A 17,319-nucleotide genomic window follows, 5' to 3' on the forward strand; every position below is an offset into this window, starting at 1 on the left:
AGCACTGTCTGCAAACAGTATTTTCCAAACCTCAAATCTGATACAGCTTTTAAATATAAGGGGGTGGGGAAGGGAACAGAAACAGTGTGTCAATGTTTATTGTGAACAGACTGATGTTGCTGTCCTAGAATAATGAAATGCTCATTCTAGTAGTGGAAATGGCTGCTTTGGTGCATGTGTAAAACATAGATTTCCCCCCCCCCCCCCAAAAAAAAAAAAAAAAACCCAAAAAAACCAAACCACAAGCTAGACTGTTTGGATTCTAGCTCTCAGATCTGGAGCTGGTGAGAACTTGTTTTGGAGACTATTTCATTTGAATATTACCCCACAGTATTTTCTCTGTATAAAGTTCCACACTGAGTTTAGCGTGGGGACCCCCCTCCTCCCAGCAAGTTCTTACTTCAGTCAGTAGAAACTTTGCTGAGTGATCCTAGTGTCAGTTAAATTGGTAGGAATATTTGAAACAAACTTTATTTGTTGCTTGCAGTTATATAGAATATGTCAGTGTCAGCTTCTGCTGACACAGATACCCTTCTGTATGTACCCTCATGTATCTAAGCAGTAAAGAATGGATTATCCATCCTCTTCAGTCACATTTCCATCCGATCTGTCTTCCTTCTATCTGATTATTTAAGCATGACTTTGTTTTCCTTGGGCTGATGTGTTTTTCTTGTCCTGTTGTCAGGTTTTCATGACTGACGACTTTATCAACCACTGTATCATAAGCAACAGTTGCTTAGGATAAGCTTACAGTTGCTTGATACTGTTGCCAAACAGTATCAACAGTACCAGCTTCTGAAGTGGTGCAACTTCTTCCCCCTAGCTCAAGGAAGGTCAGCTGGAACTGGTCGCTCAGGACCATTTCCAGTCAGGTTTTGAATATCTCCACAGATGGAGACTCCACAACCCCTCTGGGCAATGTCATTGGCAGGGACCCATTGGCAATGCTCTTCCTAATGTGGTGCAAGATGCTGCTGGCTTTCTTTTCTGCGAAGGGTGCATTGCTGGCTGGTGATCAGCTTGCTGTCCACCAGGACTCCCAGAGCTGCTTCCCAGCTCCCAGCATGTATGGGTGCCTAGGACTATTCTTCCCCAGATGCAGGACTTTGCATTTCCCCTTGTTGAACTTCAAGGGATACATCTGAGTCCAATTCTCCAGCCTGTCCATCTCCCTCTGAATGGCAGCACAACCATCCAGTGTATCAGCCGCTCCCCAGTTTTGTATTGTCTGTGAACTTGCTGGGGGTGCACTCTGTCCCAGCATCCATGTCGTTAATGGAGGTGTTAAACAACATTGGCCCCCGTAGTGACTTGCCTCCAGCTTGACTTTGTACTACAGCTATGCTGAAAGAAAAGAATTTTAACCTGCCCCTTGTCTAAATGTGATTTAGCTTACGAAAGACTTTTGCAGGTAAATGCTGCTGTAATAGTGTGATTTTCTTCTTACAATTCTAAATAAGCTCTAGAGTAACCTATGATGCCTAAGATCTTGGGGATGATTCAAATGTATAGTAAACAACAAACCTATCCCAAATGTTAAGTAAGATTAGTAATCTGTGCCTTATCACAGAGAGAAGTGTTTATTTTCTGCATGCGCAGGCAGAATGCTTAGTGTCAATTGTGAAGTACCACAGCTGAGATTCCTATAAGCTTGTTATTGCATAGCAGAACTAGTATCTGAAAATGATAAATATAAAGCTTTCTTTAAAAAAAAAAAAAAAAGGATTTAGAATGTTACTAATTCTGCTTTTGATGACACATCAAACCGAACTACTCACTTTGAGGGAGGGAGAGATATGCATAAGCGGGTTTGACATTCATGTGATGTAGGGCAATTGAGACAATGCAAATACTTAATCATTTAATATTCACGTTTCAGGTTATAAGAATTGTATATTCATATTTCTTTGACTCACTTCCCCCACAGTTTTAGAATTTGCAGTGACATATGGGTGAATCAGATATTTGTCATGCACATACCTTTTTAAAGAATACATAAGGAGCTTTTATAACAAGATCTAAAGACATGCTCACTTAGACTAACTTGTTAAACAAGTTTATTTAATTTCTCTTATTGCTACGGAGACTGGGTATGCTGTGTTGATTGTTCTTCTGAAAGTCAGTTTACCTTGTCACATGATAAAAACAGTGTTGGGAGCTGCTTAGGTACAACAAATTCTTATGTCACCAGTTATTTTGAACTTTGGATGCATTTCTTTAATGATTCATTGCAACTCATTTTCTAGCACATAAGAAACTTTACGTATAGTTATTTTGGAATATAGGTTTCTCTTCTATATTCTTTTGTTGGTTCACTTTGTACACTGTAGGTGATGCTGCTGCAATAGTAAGAGTAGTAAATTTTTTTTAATAAGTAATATTTTAAACAAGGAATTCGGGCAAGCTGAATAATTTGAAGAATTTGAAATAACAAAAATTGTGGAAATGCTTTGTAAGTGCTGTGTAATACACTAGGTGAGTGAGAGGAATCTAAGTTTCAGGTATTTTGTAATAGTGAAATCTCACTGTTCACCTTGAAAACAATTCATCACATGACCAGAGTAGAAAAATTTCCTCAATTGTAATATTCTGAACATCTTAAGTCAAGGAAAATCATTCAGTAACAATCTGACTATTGCAATTTGATGAACAAATATGCTTCAGATTATAAGAGCTGATATTTATGTGTCCCCCCAAAGCTCTTGTGAAGAATTTGACTTAAATATCTTCCTGAAGGCTTTGAGAACACAAATTTCAGTGACACATCAGTCAGTGTTGAAATGATTACTTCTGGATATCTGCAAAATTGATTTATTCATCTGGTCTCCTAGACTCTCTGAAGAGTCTCTGGTCTCCTAGACAAAATGCTAGCTTCCTTAGAGAAATTTTCCTAAGTTCTCTTTGAAAAATGGAAAAATTCTTAGGTCATTTTAGTTTCAAGTAGTGGTAGTCTCATTCTTCCATGTGGAGTATTTGAATAGCGCTCTCATAACAGTTATGATAATTGTTTCAAAAGGAGCAGTCTCAGCATTCAACCTATTTCCTAGCCTTCTGATACAATAGACTAAATAGACTCTCTAGTATCATTTTGTAAGCTGTTTTTTTTGTTGTTTTTCTTTTTTTGTTTTGTTTTTTTTTTTCCTCGTCAATGAGCCTTTCTCAAATTGCATGGACATGCTGTGCCAGTGGCTTCTTGGCAATGCTAAAGTTTTTAAATTGAGATTCTTTTTTCTGTATGGAATACTATTACATCCCTTTGCGAGGCAAAGAAATTTATTCAAGTTGACTGTGAAATTGGATAATCTCAGATTGCACATTCTTAGACTATATTCAGAAATGTTGGAGGAAAGCATTTTACAAAGGACAGGCTTTGTAGCAAGAAAAGCAGATAGAGAAGATGATAATGCACTGTATAGGGAAATGGGGGATGAGAATTTGACTGTACTTTATCTTACACTTTTATGTACCTTCTGTTTACATTCTGTAACCTAATCTGCCTCCTCTTATCTAGTGTCTGTATTATTTAAGCCACATTGCTTTTGGATTTGGCATTTTATATTAATCTGTTTTACAACGCTTCATTCAGAGCCATAGCGCGTCAGCAATGGGTGAAATGATGTGTTGTGCATCTTGAAATGATTGCATCACTTACCTTAAGCAGCAGCTTAGAGAGAGGAAAAAATATCTCTTGTCCCTGCTTGTGAAAACTAATTTGAATATTCCTATATTCAATGGGTTTTTTTTCCTGTTAGTTAGTTGGTAACATGTCACAAGTTACAAAAACATTTTATAAAAAGTGAGATACGTTATTTCATAAGATAAACAACTTCCTCATATTTCTTATCCACAAAGCCATTTTTTGCTTTTTCAGATGTAATATCAATGCTAAGATAGAGCCCTTTCATAATTTAGATTTGAACACAGTCTGTGTTGTGAAGCTATTGTGAGGATAGTTTTCAGTTTATCATGCATGCAGTGTTTGTCTTTCATGACAAGCAGTTAAGTTTATCACATTTTTTCCTCCTTACAGTTTTTTTCAGAGATTGTTTTTATACTATGATCTCATATTGTATATAGTTCAACTTCCACTTTGTCCTGGTTTTGGCTGGGATAGAGTTAATTTTCTTCCTAGTAGCTGGTATAGTGCTATGTTTTGGATTTAGGATGAGAATAATGTTTAGTATGAGAATAATGTTGATAATACACTGATATGTTAGTTGTTGCTAAGCTGTGCTTACAGTAGTCAAGGGCTTTTTGGCTTCCCATGCTCTGCCAAGTGCACAAGAAGTAGGGAGGGGGCACAGCCAGGACAGCTGACCCCAACTGGCCAAAGGGCTATGCCATACCATATGGCGTCATGCTCAGCCTATAAACTGGGGGGAGTTGGCCAGGGGGTCAGTGATCGCTGCTTGGGGACGGGCTGGGCATCGGTCAGTGGGTGGTGAGCAGTTGCATTACTTGTTTTTTTTTCCTAGGTTTTGTTCCACTCTCTCTCTCTTTCTCGTTGTTCTCCTTTTCATTACAATTTATTATTATTATTATTATTTTATTTTATTTCAATTATTAAACTGTTCTTATCTCAACCGACAAGTTTTCTTTCTTTTGCTCTTCAGATTCTCTCCCCTATCCTGCCGGGGGGGAGGGTGAGGGAGTGGCTGTGTGGTACTTGGTTGCCAACTGGAGCTAAACTGCGACACACTTCTATGAGTAATACTTCTCATTTTTCTTATTTCATTTAGGGTATATATGATCACAATTAATTGTGATCTTGTACCTCCTAATAGTAGGATCATAGGATAATTCAGGTTGGAAGGCTTCTCTGGAAGTCATCTAGCCCAACCTCTGTATATAGATTCTACATATTCTTGCAGTACACTGTTTATTTCAATTAATTCTCAAGATTCACGCAATTTTTTTTAATATTTGGAGATTTGGTATGTTTATAGCGTTTTCTAAAAGACCAAGTTTTTCTCAAGACATAGATATCTGTTGGATTTTTGTTGTGGGTTCTTTTTTTTTTTTTGGTAAGCCTAAATTTAGAAATAAGACACGTTTTAGGAGTAAGCGCCACAGAAAGCACTCGTTAGTATCTGATGTTTGTGCCAGAAACTTAATTACAGTATTCTTCAGGCCACTATAGTTGAGATATGAGAAGCTACTCTTTTTTTTCAAATTCTTGTCTTACAATGCTCATTTTATGATGCTACAAAAATCATAACTTAAAGGTATATTGTTGTTTAACCTTTTAATAAAATTTTTGGAAATCAGCTTTTATAAAACATTTTCTTACTGGTATTAATTTGTATTAACAGCCAGAAATCTTATTTTGATGAACATAAGATGCATCTAATTTGACTTGCATAGTAGACCTTAACTGCGCTTGGTATATGTATACATGCTTCAATAACCATAACTATCTGTCACAGAAACTTTGTGGACTTTACTGGAAAATAACCAACCTCCTTCAACTCCCCTTGTTCCCCCATAATGATAGTTTTTAAAAGGGATGCTATCACACAAGGAAGGTGGGGGAGATTTCACCTGCGGGGCCTTGGTCCTTCTCCAAGAATACAGCAGAAGTCCCAGCAGGGGGGCTGATCCACTGCTGTGTTCCATATGAATAGCATCTCTCTTCCATGCTGTTCTCCCTTTGATGTGAGAACATGCTGCTTGTTATCCTGTTACATTCATCCTCTCGATATGAGAGTCCTTAGGGAACAGTTGCTACTTTTCCTGGCGTGAATTAACTTGTTGGTGAGGATATGCATTTATCAGTAATATTGCATGCTATCTTTTCATTCATTATATACATAAAAGTCAGATATATGTTTCCCAAAATGTGAACTTGTTTTATGCTGCTAAAAAAAATCATCATTCTTACAGTAGTTTTGATTTTTCTTTTAGGCAGGGTTTCCTTAAATGCTAATTTTTAAATAATAAAATTGAGAGGAAATGTGATTACTTTTGCTTCAAAATTAGGCAGGGAATAATTGAAGTTATTTGACAACTTACATTTATTATATAATTGATCATTCCTTGTCATTCTGGATAGGTTTCCAAAAAAGATAATAAATAAGCAAGTTTGTTGTTGCTAAGGTGTTCTGTGGCTGTGTATCATTCATGAATATTTAAAGAAAATTTATTTTCAGTAAAACAATATTTTGTTTCTGTATTATTATGATCAATATCACTAAATATTGCCATTGAAAAGTAAATCCTTTACTATTAATGTTTTATTTCATAACTTTGGCGAAAAGGATACCTTAAACTAGTAATGCCAGTCAAGTATTGCTTGACATAAACAAGACCTGACCATATGCATACTCTTGAAAGAAATTTACTGAATGTTTTTGCTTTTTCTGACTTTGGTTTCAGTACAGGAGTTTAGTAGGATCATTAAGATTTTTCCTATAATTTGTGAATACATACAGTGGTTTCTGGTGAATTTTCAAGTATGTCTGACAATAGAAATACTTAGAATTTTAGGGATTTTATGAGATGGTATCTTCCATTCTAGAAAATTGATAAAAATTACTCGTGTATCACCATTTAAGGTTTTGATACTTATATTTCTCTTCTCTTTGCTTACAGTTGTTATTATGTACTGATTCATTACTGTAATTAGTATTGTATTTTTCCTCTGGCTTTAAGCAAAGAAACTGTTAATGGCTGAGAGTGGATACAGATAATTTTGTAATATTCTGATTTATCTTCAGGAAAAGTACTAAAGCAAAAAGCTAACTACAGAGTTTAATTGCATCTTAAGTAATTTCACTGGATAAAAGTGAAATTACTTTACTTTAAAAGTGAAAGAATAAAATAAACTCTGCCAAAAAAGGTTGATCCTTTTGGATTAGCTTATAAATAAAGTGTTTATTGGAACCTGGAAATATCTTTATCTGGTTTTCTTTGGAGAATAGTCACAGAAGTATGGAGAAACTCCTACAGTTGCTTGAAAAAGCTTCAGATGGAATAAAATTTATCCTGCTGTTATAGATGTGTGGCATTTATAAGTTGCTGTATTTAAATGTGTTTGGATTTATCTAGTCATACTTTTGGAGACATTTTGGAGAAAAATCTGCTCTGTCAGAAACTAACTTTGTCTTAAGGAAAAAAAAGTGGGGAAATTCATATGGATTTTTCTTTGTCTTGAAGACATAAAGCTTCAAAGATGTTCTGCTAATCTGCTTCTTATGTGTACTCAAATAATAATAAATCATAAAGAGACCTGGGGAGGAGTTAAATTCTGGTTTCATAGGATGCTTTAAATCCATTTTTTTGGTGATTGGATTTCAAACCTTAGTATTTTTTTCAATGTAGCTCCTAATGTGCAGTTTTCTAGTTTTATAGTCAAACAACCAAAGAAAAGTATGTCTTGTGTCATCATTCATCAGTCACCAATGGTATAAAGCTTAATCAACAACACACACTAGACCTGTGCCATTTGAGCAAAAAGAGTAATTTGTAGGAATACTAGATTGTCTTCCTCTATCATTGAGCTGATACAGGGTGAAATGACATATTATCACTCTGTCTTTCAGCTACTTATTAACATGGGAAAAGTGATCAGGCAGGGAAATTTGTTATAATTGAGGTTTTGGAGATGGGTGTGCTTTTTAGTGGCTTAGTTCTCTGTCTTTGTTTTCCCATGTATTTCAGCCTGATTTTTTTTTTTCTTTTTTTTTTTTTCTCTTTTCCCTTCAACTTGTACTTACAGTCTTGTCACTTATTCTTCAGCACAGAATGTGGAATTGTTTGGAGTCAGTTGGACAAGTTGGGTCAGCTGGACAAGAATTTCTGCAAATCTGACACTTAACTCCTGTACAGGAGTTTCTCCTCCTATAAAATACTTGCTATGAATATCTGATACAATGCCTCTTGAAGTCATTAAAGACTTTTTAGTGAATGCTTGCTAAATTTTTTTTTTTAAAACATGCTCTGGTAAAAAGAGCTATATAAATTCATATATATCAGGATTGGCCCTCTTTGGAATCTAGGTGAATAGTAGTAATGAGAAAGAGATATCAAAGAATGAGAAGTAAAAATGATAAGTAGGCGTATTTAGAAAATTGTGACTGGGCCATGGTATCCTGCTTTGAATTTCAGTCTTGTATCAAAAACTTTAAGTGAATTAAAGTCTTTCTGAAGTTCATCTGTACTGTATCAATTTTAAGTCCATAGGCACAATAGTAAAAAATTGATTTTTTTTTTTTTTTCTTTTTTTCAATGCTGTCTTGGTACAGACAGAAGGCACTGAGTCTATTCTCAAATGTAGAAATGAGATGGTGTATAGTTATTTCATGAGAATCTTTAAAACTCAATATATTGTAATTGTATACAGTTATTTCCATGCAGACTTATTTGCATTTCTGGTTAGAAATCTTTTTGTCTAGCTGTCATATAAATATTTTTTCATGAATGAATTATTTAGACTTGTTTTAATATAGTATATAGAATTAAACTGTGTTTCTGTTTTTTTTTTCCTTAATCTGAATATCAGCATGCATCTCTGGTGGAAAAACTGACTTGTTCTTTGTAGTCTAGCAAATAAAAAATATCATAAAATGCATAAAATCATCAAGGACTTTGTTAAAAATTGATAGTTGAGTAATCAATAGTTTCTTCTCAATTATTTAGCAACCTCCTACTAAAGGACTGAATAAAATTGAGGTTACATAGTTCAGAAAACTGATTTGAAATCCATAGAAATATGAATATAGTACCAGTCTAGGGTTTTTATACATAAATATGGCATTGCTCACAACAGCAGTTTATTTTTGTGTGTGGGTATGTATATAATATTTTTTGTGTGTGTGTGTATAGTATGATAAGGAACATCAAACGTATTTGCATGTGTTTCTGAATACTGCTCATTCTTAAATAAATTCCCATAATTAAAATGCCTACCTTTTTGTGTATAACCTGTTTACAGCTTTCTGTAATCTGTTACATATCTAGGGTTTCATCATTCCTAGAGCTTGTACCACTCCTCTGGCATGATTTTGACCTGCCCATGTTCTCTCTTCTCTCTCTACCCAGTTGCGGGTTTCTTGTGTGTGATGTTATGTGCTGCACCTGTGGCACCTATGTATTTCTACCCTGATTTCTTAAAGAAGAGTACAAGTTGTCTGAATTCACTCTCTTGCAACACATTTTAGTTATGTTTCTTCTGCATAAACACTTCTGTCATACATGGTTAACTGAATGGGCTTAGACAGATAATTTAATTTTTAGGCATGCCATTTGTCAGCTTTGTTTAAAATTCAGTCTGTTAGAATCCTTTTTATTTCCCCCCAAATATAAACTAAGGTGCTTAATGTTGTTAGGTGGAGCTATGATGGTACCTGGTTTGAATACTTGTACTTTCCAAAGAAAAATGAGACAGGCACAGGCACTGAAATATAACAGTTGAAGGGATTAACTTAATTTCTTCTCTTATGGTTTTCATTTAGGAATGGTACGTGGAAAACCTTTACCTTGAATATTGTTGCTGAAAGTGCTGGCATTTTCTTACAATGATAAAGTCTGTTTCTAAAGCTGAATTCTTATTTGCTTGACCTAAATACTTGGACAACTAGTAAAATTATTATCTAATTTTATGCTGGCCGTTCTGAATTTCCTTGTCTAGTATCCTATCCTTATTTTTTTAATTGATTGTTGATTTAGATAGACAGTATAATTTTTCTGCCATCAATGTAGCATAGTATAGAAAAATCTAAATGAAACAATTAATGAAAAGTTTTTGATTATGAAATAATCTGTTTCACTGATGTGTTTATGTGGCCCTGGAAAACTAGTTTTCCTGGTACTCTGCTGTTGATGTATTATTTAATGTGTAAGTCATTATTTTTTTTCATCTTGATGACACAACTTAGTTAAAGCTTATTATTACAGATAGTATGTTTGATTCGATTGAAATGGGCTTTCCTCTATTTTGAGTAAACAATAATATTTATTTATTCTGTTCTTTTTAACAACAGAGAAAATGAGGTGCTAAAAGTGCAACTTAAAAAGTATGTAGGAGCTGTCCAGATGCTCAGAAGAGAAGGTCAGACAGTGGAAGGTAAGGATAAAATGAAGGGGGCGGGGGGGAAATATCCATGCACAGGGTTTGTTTTTCTGTATGCTACCACTGAGGCAGAGTTTACTGGAGGCATATGTATGGTAATGAAATGATGTAAGTGACTCCTGGACTTGTACACAAACTGACAATGAAAGAATAACAAATGAACAGCCATGTCTCTGGTTTACAAGAATCTGCTGGGGTTTTTTTCTTTTTCTTTTTTTTTTTTTCTTTTTGATTGATCCTGGAATGGATCTCTGTAGATAACCAACCACCGAATCTTGTGCAAGCCCTGGTCCATAACCAACACTTCAGCCACACAAAACAATCCTAGTGTGGCTGGGGACATTGTTCAAGCTTCCACGTGCTACCCAGTATGACGTCAGCCTTCCCCCTGTTGGAAAATACCAGCATCTGAAAAGATGACAGTTCTGTTTCTATGAGAACTGTCCCTGATGCATCTCTGACTGGGCTATTTGCTGTTGTGTGAACAGTTTTGTAATGCAGATTGATAGCAAACAAAAAGAATGTTGTGTGATGGCATGCTATCAAATTACTGCTGAGTAGAAACAATCAAGAAGTCTGCTTTCCTTGCTGAGTCTTTGCCAAAACAAATGAAATCATTTACATGGAAGTGGGATTAGCAAGAGATAATTATAAGCCCTATTCATCTCTTCCAACCATCGTAGAGTAATATCTCCCAATAGTGATGATAATGTATTTGATATCTTTTCTTTTTGAGAAAAATATGGATGTAGATTTTTGTGCTTATTTTTACAGAGCATTTTCTGGTAGATGAGGTGGTCTTACTTTTTTCAATAAGAAACTTTCTAGAAAAAGCTATCAGATGAAAATTTGATTTAAAAAATAGTCTGTGAATTAATGTGATATCGGAACATAAGAAGAATTATTTTGAGGAGAGAAAATTTAGTATCTCTAGATTATACTATTAGTGTTGTTTTGGAGATCAGTATTTGCAGACTGCTTGAAATAGACTCTGTATTAAGACCAGACATTTCACTTTCTTTGCTAAGTTGCTCTGACTCTCATGAGCAGATTTTATATTGGAAAGATAACGAGTTATCAGCAGTGTTACCTGTTTTTCTTCAGTGGTCAGTGGTGATAGAAGTGTCTATGACAGAATGAATTGGAGTCTTGACTCTGAATCATCTTCTGGTGGGACCTGTATTTCCATTGACTACAGAAGGTGTTTTGAGAGATGAGGTGGCTTTTCAGAAATTGGCACTGTCTGTCTTTTTTTTTTTTTTTTTTTTAATTGTCAATATTGTGGTCATATAAGTGGTTGCATGAACGAATACTACATTAATTCTGCTCTTAAGGGCTAGTCACTGTACTTATCTGTAGTTTAAAAACTTCATTCATCCTTAAAAGGATTTTTGTTAGTGAGAACACGTTTTTACTTCCGACTTTGCTGAAGTGTAGTGATTCATATTAAGAATTATTCACGAAAACCATCGCTTAAGCTTCTTATAATAGCAGAAATTATCCTTCATTAGATACTGACAGTTTCCATGATGAGTGTAATTATAGGAAAAGAAAAAAAAAATATTCCTAGGCTAGCTATATTCTGCCATGTTAAAATTATGCAAATTAGTGAGTGATAAGAATAGAAACTGAGTAGGATGGTCAGATTTTATGGATGAAAATGGGGATGGAACAGTACCAGCATTTCTAAAAATGAATACATATATGCTTTATGCTTAAAGGATATTTAATCAATCCACAGTAATTTTCTGTAATATTTATCATTAGTGACAAGAATAAATTTCAGCTACATGCATTATTTGTAAGAATTTTTCTTATATTCTGACTTCACACATTGTATTTTTATAAAACCATATACTTTTTTTCTTAGCTGCCATTGGAGATTTATGTGAAATTTTTAGTAGTACTGGGGCTTCTGACTCAAAAAAGTACTTAAGCATGTAAATAATCCCTGAGAACTAATAAGTTTAGATACACTGCAAAAAAGGAGAGTGAAACAGAAAAAAGTTTTTTCTTTTACCAGATTTATAGAAACTATAGAAACCCATGGTTTATATACATAACTTGCAGTATCTCATCATAGGCATTAATATTTTTCAGATGTGAGCCTTTGTAATTAAGAATGTTTGCATTATTAGAAAGAGCTATTTGTACTTTTCAGTACATATATCATTGTGTAATTTGAGGCAAATTATTGAATTCCAGTTGTGGTATAACTTAAAGTGACCGTAACAACTTGTCTTAAGTCATTTTGTTCTTAATTAGCTTACATGCTTAAAAGGATTACAGAATATATTTACAAGACCTGTTTTATTACTATGTTCTGAGAGTGTGACAATTCTGTGAAGAAAATAGGATGAAGAAATGACTGTTTTCTCTGCTTTTGTCATTTTAAGTTAAAATTCTTGTTGGTTTCTTATATATTAATTTACACAGTCATAGGTTAAGGTTCTTGACTTCTAACTAACCTTACATGTAGACAGGGACATGGAGTTCTGATCTGTTTAAACTTGGAAAACTGCCAGCTGTCCTCTTTTGCTGTAACGTTAGGAAATACTCTTCATCGGAGAGGCATAAACTGTTGCATACAACTAATTTCACTGCTGCCCTATGTTATCATACTGAGTAATTTCAATGATAATTAATCTTCTTCCAAATGGTATCAAAACAAGTCTTAAATGTATTGTAGATTTTAGAACACTGTGTTTAGACTTTCTGTGAAACTGTTTTGAAAGAGTCAAAATAAATTGAGCTCCTGCTGTTATTTTTATGACTGTAAATAGGGAAAAATCTACGTTTGCTACAATAATCAGATCAGATGCTATTGAGTATGGCTTTTAAATAGTTTCCTAAAATAATAAATGAAACTCAGCATAATACTTTGCCTTGCAGTGACTTAAAAAAACAAAAGAACACTCAGCAAATGTGATTATAAATAAATTGCCCAAGAGTCAGAACTGTGTCAAGTTCAGAATATCATACCAGCTTTGAAAATGAGTAATCACTGCCATAGATGTAGCAATTTGATATTGGTATTTAAATATTTAATAAATGAGCATCCTGATTTCTCAGCTATCAGCAGGAGTTGGATGTGTACCATTTTTCAAACCTGCTTAGATGCAATAATATTATGTATATGAAAATGCTGATCTTCGAAGTTTCTGGCTGAAGAACTTCAAGTAAGATTTACAAGAAATAGGTCTTAAAACAGCTTTCAAAATTCACTTAAAATTATATACATTCAGAAGTTTATTATTTTCTTCCTCGAAGCAAGAATGAGTTCCCAGGCTCAAGAGTATTTAGTCAGATGAATTATGGTGTCTTCTGTCTACCTTATAGTGGATGTATATATAGTATGGATTTTGAAAAATGGTGAAATAATTTGTTAAACCTCTCTTCTATTAGGGCTTGTTTACTTTATATGTGCTAACTTGTTTTTTTTTGAATTTATGATCTGTGAGGAAAACTTGAATTGGACTTTGTGTAACTTGGAGAAGAGGAGACTTACTTAGAATAGGCCATAAAGTGATCATCAAATACATAAATGATAGCTAGGAACAGAAATAGAATAAACTGTAGTTTTCATTCACTGCGGATAAGAAAAGAAGTAATGGGCTTAAATGGCAGGTGAAGGCAGTTTGATTAGCTATCAAGAAAACCTTTCTGAGAAAAATACTTAAATTTAAATAGATTGTGCAGGGAAGCATGAAATCTCCGTTATTGGAGGTTTCTAGGAATAAATTAGACAATTAACTGTCAGGAATGAAATAACTACACCTGATTCTGCTTTATGCAAAAACATGAAATACCAGATGAAGTATGGAATGTCCATTCTCAGCCCTATTTTCTGTAATTTCTATGATATGTAAGTAGTCTGTGCAAGTAATATGAAACGATATTTTGGAAGAGAAGCAGAAAAAAAGACTTAAAAGAGAAGCATAGGCGTAGTTCTCAGAGGCTTTGGGTAGGAATTGCACTTACTACCTACATATATTAGATAGCTGTAGTCACAGAACAGCCAAATGCTTTTAGTTTGCATTTTTTTCTGTTGAGAATACCTGTCTAAATATTGCTTACAAGAAAGGTCCCTGCAGCATTTGTATTTTAATACTTGTAATACTGTTTAATATTACATTCTATTTTGATACTTCTAATAACTGTTTCTTTCAGAGCTATTACTTCTAAACAGGTTGTCTTTAGATGTTTATGTAATTTAACATTTTAATTTGAGGTATCTCTTTGTTTTAGTTCTGCCAAACATTTGGAGCACTGATGGTGAATTTACTATTCCAGAGCAAAAGCAAGTAGAAAACAATGAGGAACTAGCCAGCTCTTATGAAAGAAAATTGATTGAGGTAAAGTTTGTACTGCACGAATTTTATGGAATCATAATTGTAACATAACATTTGAAACTGTAAATAGTTTCTTTGCTTAGTTGTTATTTTTTCCTCATTAGTGTAAAAGAAAAGTCTGATTTTTGCTTTAAAAAGAAAAAAAAAAGAAAGATTTAATTTTCAGGCTTCTGTGGTTAAAATACAAATTTGTTCATTTGACTTAAAAACATATTGAAAGCAGTTCAGACAATTAAAAGTACTTTTCCTAACAAGGGTACACATTTATAGTTTGATCTTAAAATGAAGGTTTTAATAAATAAACAAGTTTCTTAAAGTTATAACTGATGGTGGTGAAATTGAAAGCATCACAGATGATAGGTTTCAGGTATTGTATATGTTACAGTACATAATTACAGGCATTGATGTTTTGTCAGTTGAGCTTTAAAATGAGGACATACTGAAGTCTGTAGCTTTTTCTGTGCTTTCATATTGTTTTCTGATTGCCAGACTGTGTTTCCTTTTTGTATTGCTTTACCTTGTAGCTTACTGAATACTGCAGTACAGAAACAGATGATGGAAGCTACTAGTTCTGTTGATATGACCATGTTAAAAAAAGTTCTTAATGTAAGATTCACTTTTAAGACTAATGTAAAATTCATTAAAGAAAAAAAAAAAGAAAGATTAGGGTTTCATCCTAAATTTAAATACAAATGATTTTCCAGTCAAAAGTAATGAAATTTAATATCTAATACCCATATCTCCTATTAAATATTAAATGAACATTTTTATAAAAAGTAAAACAATTCTCTATATCTTTCTCTTGCCCAAAATACTCTGAAATTGGATACTCATATTAACTGATTAACATGAAGAGGACTAAAAATGCAGGTTGTGCATCAAAGAGATTAATACAGTTCTTCTAAAACTTTCATACTTCGTTATCCTTTTCTCATAGGACCATGTGAAATTAATTCTCTCCCTAACGCATACCTTTGGTTGGGTTCTTTTGACTCCTTTCCTCTCTTCTGTACCTATCAAAACAATGTCTTAATTAAGAACAGGTAAAATATATTTCAGCTTTAAAAGCACCCTCCTTGGTTCTAAGTTTGTTCTGCGTGTTGCTAACACTTCGGAGTTTGTGGAAGACAGTGTTAGCAGTAGCAGTGATGACACAGCAGTGCATGTAGCCACTGGAAAACCTTGTTGCAAATTACATCCAGAAGAGGAAGTCTGCAACTGAGTCTCACTTACTAGTCCATAACAATATCTTCACATACTCAAAATAGGATGTAACCCCTGTAACAATCCGGATGTATTTACCAAAAGTCATTACTCCTTTTTCTCTCCACAAATGAAAGATGTGAAGTCTTATTTTCAAAGGTTAGCCTGCGTTGTGTTCCAAACTGAGGACTAGGATAGAAACCACTCCTGAATGCTGTTCTGGCTGTTCCATTCAGCTAGAATTGGGTCTGAAAAATGTTCAGACTTAACAGTTTTATTAACTTATTTTGTGCCTAGTAGACCATTTCAACTAAGACAAAGATTCCCTTGAATTTCTTGGTAGCTGATAAGAATATTGAAGTCTCCCCACAGAGAAATGACTACCTGTCAAGAGAATAAAAAGAATGGTTCTGCTGAGTAATCAGAGATTTTTTTTTTTTCCATCGGAAATTATTTTGTTCATAATAATATATTGAAGAAATTTTCAGTTTCTTACCATATTTGTAAAAATGTTTGTATTTATCAAAGTTCTTTAATTATAATCCGTGAAACAGTTGATTTAACCAAGTGGATAAAGAAAAGTCGCAACTAAAAATTCTGAAGGAGTAAAGAAACTTAAAGAAACTTTTTACTGAACATTATACTTAAAACAGTGTTAGAGAAAATTTTGTAAAAATTTTGCATAATTTTGTTTAATGCGTATTTCCTTAGAAATAGTAGTGAAACATCTATCTAGTTGCCACAATTTCTTCTAAACCCCAATTCAAAGCTTGTTGGGATATTGATAGGTCTTTGGATACCTCTAGCAATTCCCATATGTTTTCCAGTGTCATATGCTTTGGGACTAGAATGCTATTTTGTTTTAGAAGAGAAAGTAGGTCGATTTATACAACTCTCAAGCCATGAATAATGAAGTGTGTTTAAAATAATCGTAAGATATGTTTTGGGCCATTGCTATGCATTGTTAGCATATGTTTGCTGTACGTAAGGTAAAAATATGTTTCATTTGCTTTGTCTGCTTATGTAAGCTTTGTCAGAGTAACATTACCAGAAGCTGTCTTGTGTTACACGAGGGAGAGACAAACTCTTCATAGTTTGCGTTGCAACTAAGCTCAAAATAAACAATTACTGAAGACTTGCTGACATGCCAGACCTGATATTGCTAAGGATTTAAAATGAAGCAAAACAAACAAAAAACCTAAAGCAATCGGGATGTTTGTACATCTTTAAAAGACCTGTGGTCAGATTGTTATCTGTAAGACATTGTTTCCAATTGGTCTATTCTTTCTCTTTGTGTCTGTAGTCCAGTAATGAACTAGTAAACGTATCTAATTAGAGAGAACGTGACTTCAGCTTTCTTTGCAGTTTTAGCCTTTGATAATTTTGTACTCTATTTCAGAGTAATTTTATTGATGGACTTTAACCTGCATTTCATCAAATATAAATTGTAGGTTGTGCTCGTGATGTATGATAAATTGTATTATGAGAGAGCTCTGTTACAGACTCAATAAATGACATTGAATTTTCAGTTTCCTGGCATAGACTATTCCTGTCGAACTAGGGAATGAGGAGACTAGCTCCTCTGCTGGAATAACAGGCTTTTGATGTACTGAAACTTGTATCACAATATATTAATCCCTTTTATTGTTCTGCAGAAACACTAATTCTACAGGAATGTTGGAGACAAATGAAACA

The 17,319-nt window shown here is 33.9% G+C and overlaps 1 protein-coding gene across 4 annotated transcripts in view; it reads left to right on the forward strand.

The window, feature by feature from the left end:
* The window catches only part of SNX29 (sorting nexin 29), a 145,872-nt gene that overhangs the window by 38,468 nt on the left and 90,085 nt on the right, over nt 1–17,319 (forward strand). For all 4 annotated transcript variants that reach the window (XM_072878059.1, XM_072878057.1, XM_072878058.1 and 1 more), the window contains 2 exons: nt 9,981–10,063; nt 14,318–14,424. In XM_072878059.1, coding sequence (XP_072734160.1) covers nt 9,981–10,063; nt 14,318–14,424 — 190 coding nt within the window. The remainder of the gene's footprint in view (nt 1–9,980; nt 10,064–14,317; nt 14,425–17,319) is intronic.

This window comes from Ciconia boyciana, chromosome 13, assembly GCF_034638445.1.
Source record: "Ciconia boyciana chromosome 13, ASM3463844v1, whole genome shotgun sequence".
Lineage (NCBI taxonomy): Eukaryota > Metazoa > Chordata > Aves > Ciconiiformes > Ciconiidae > Ciconia > Ciconia boyciana.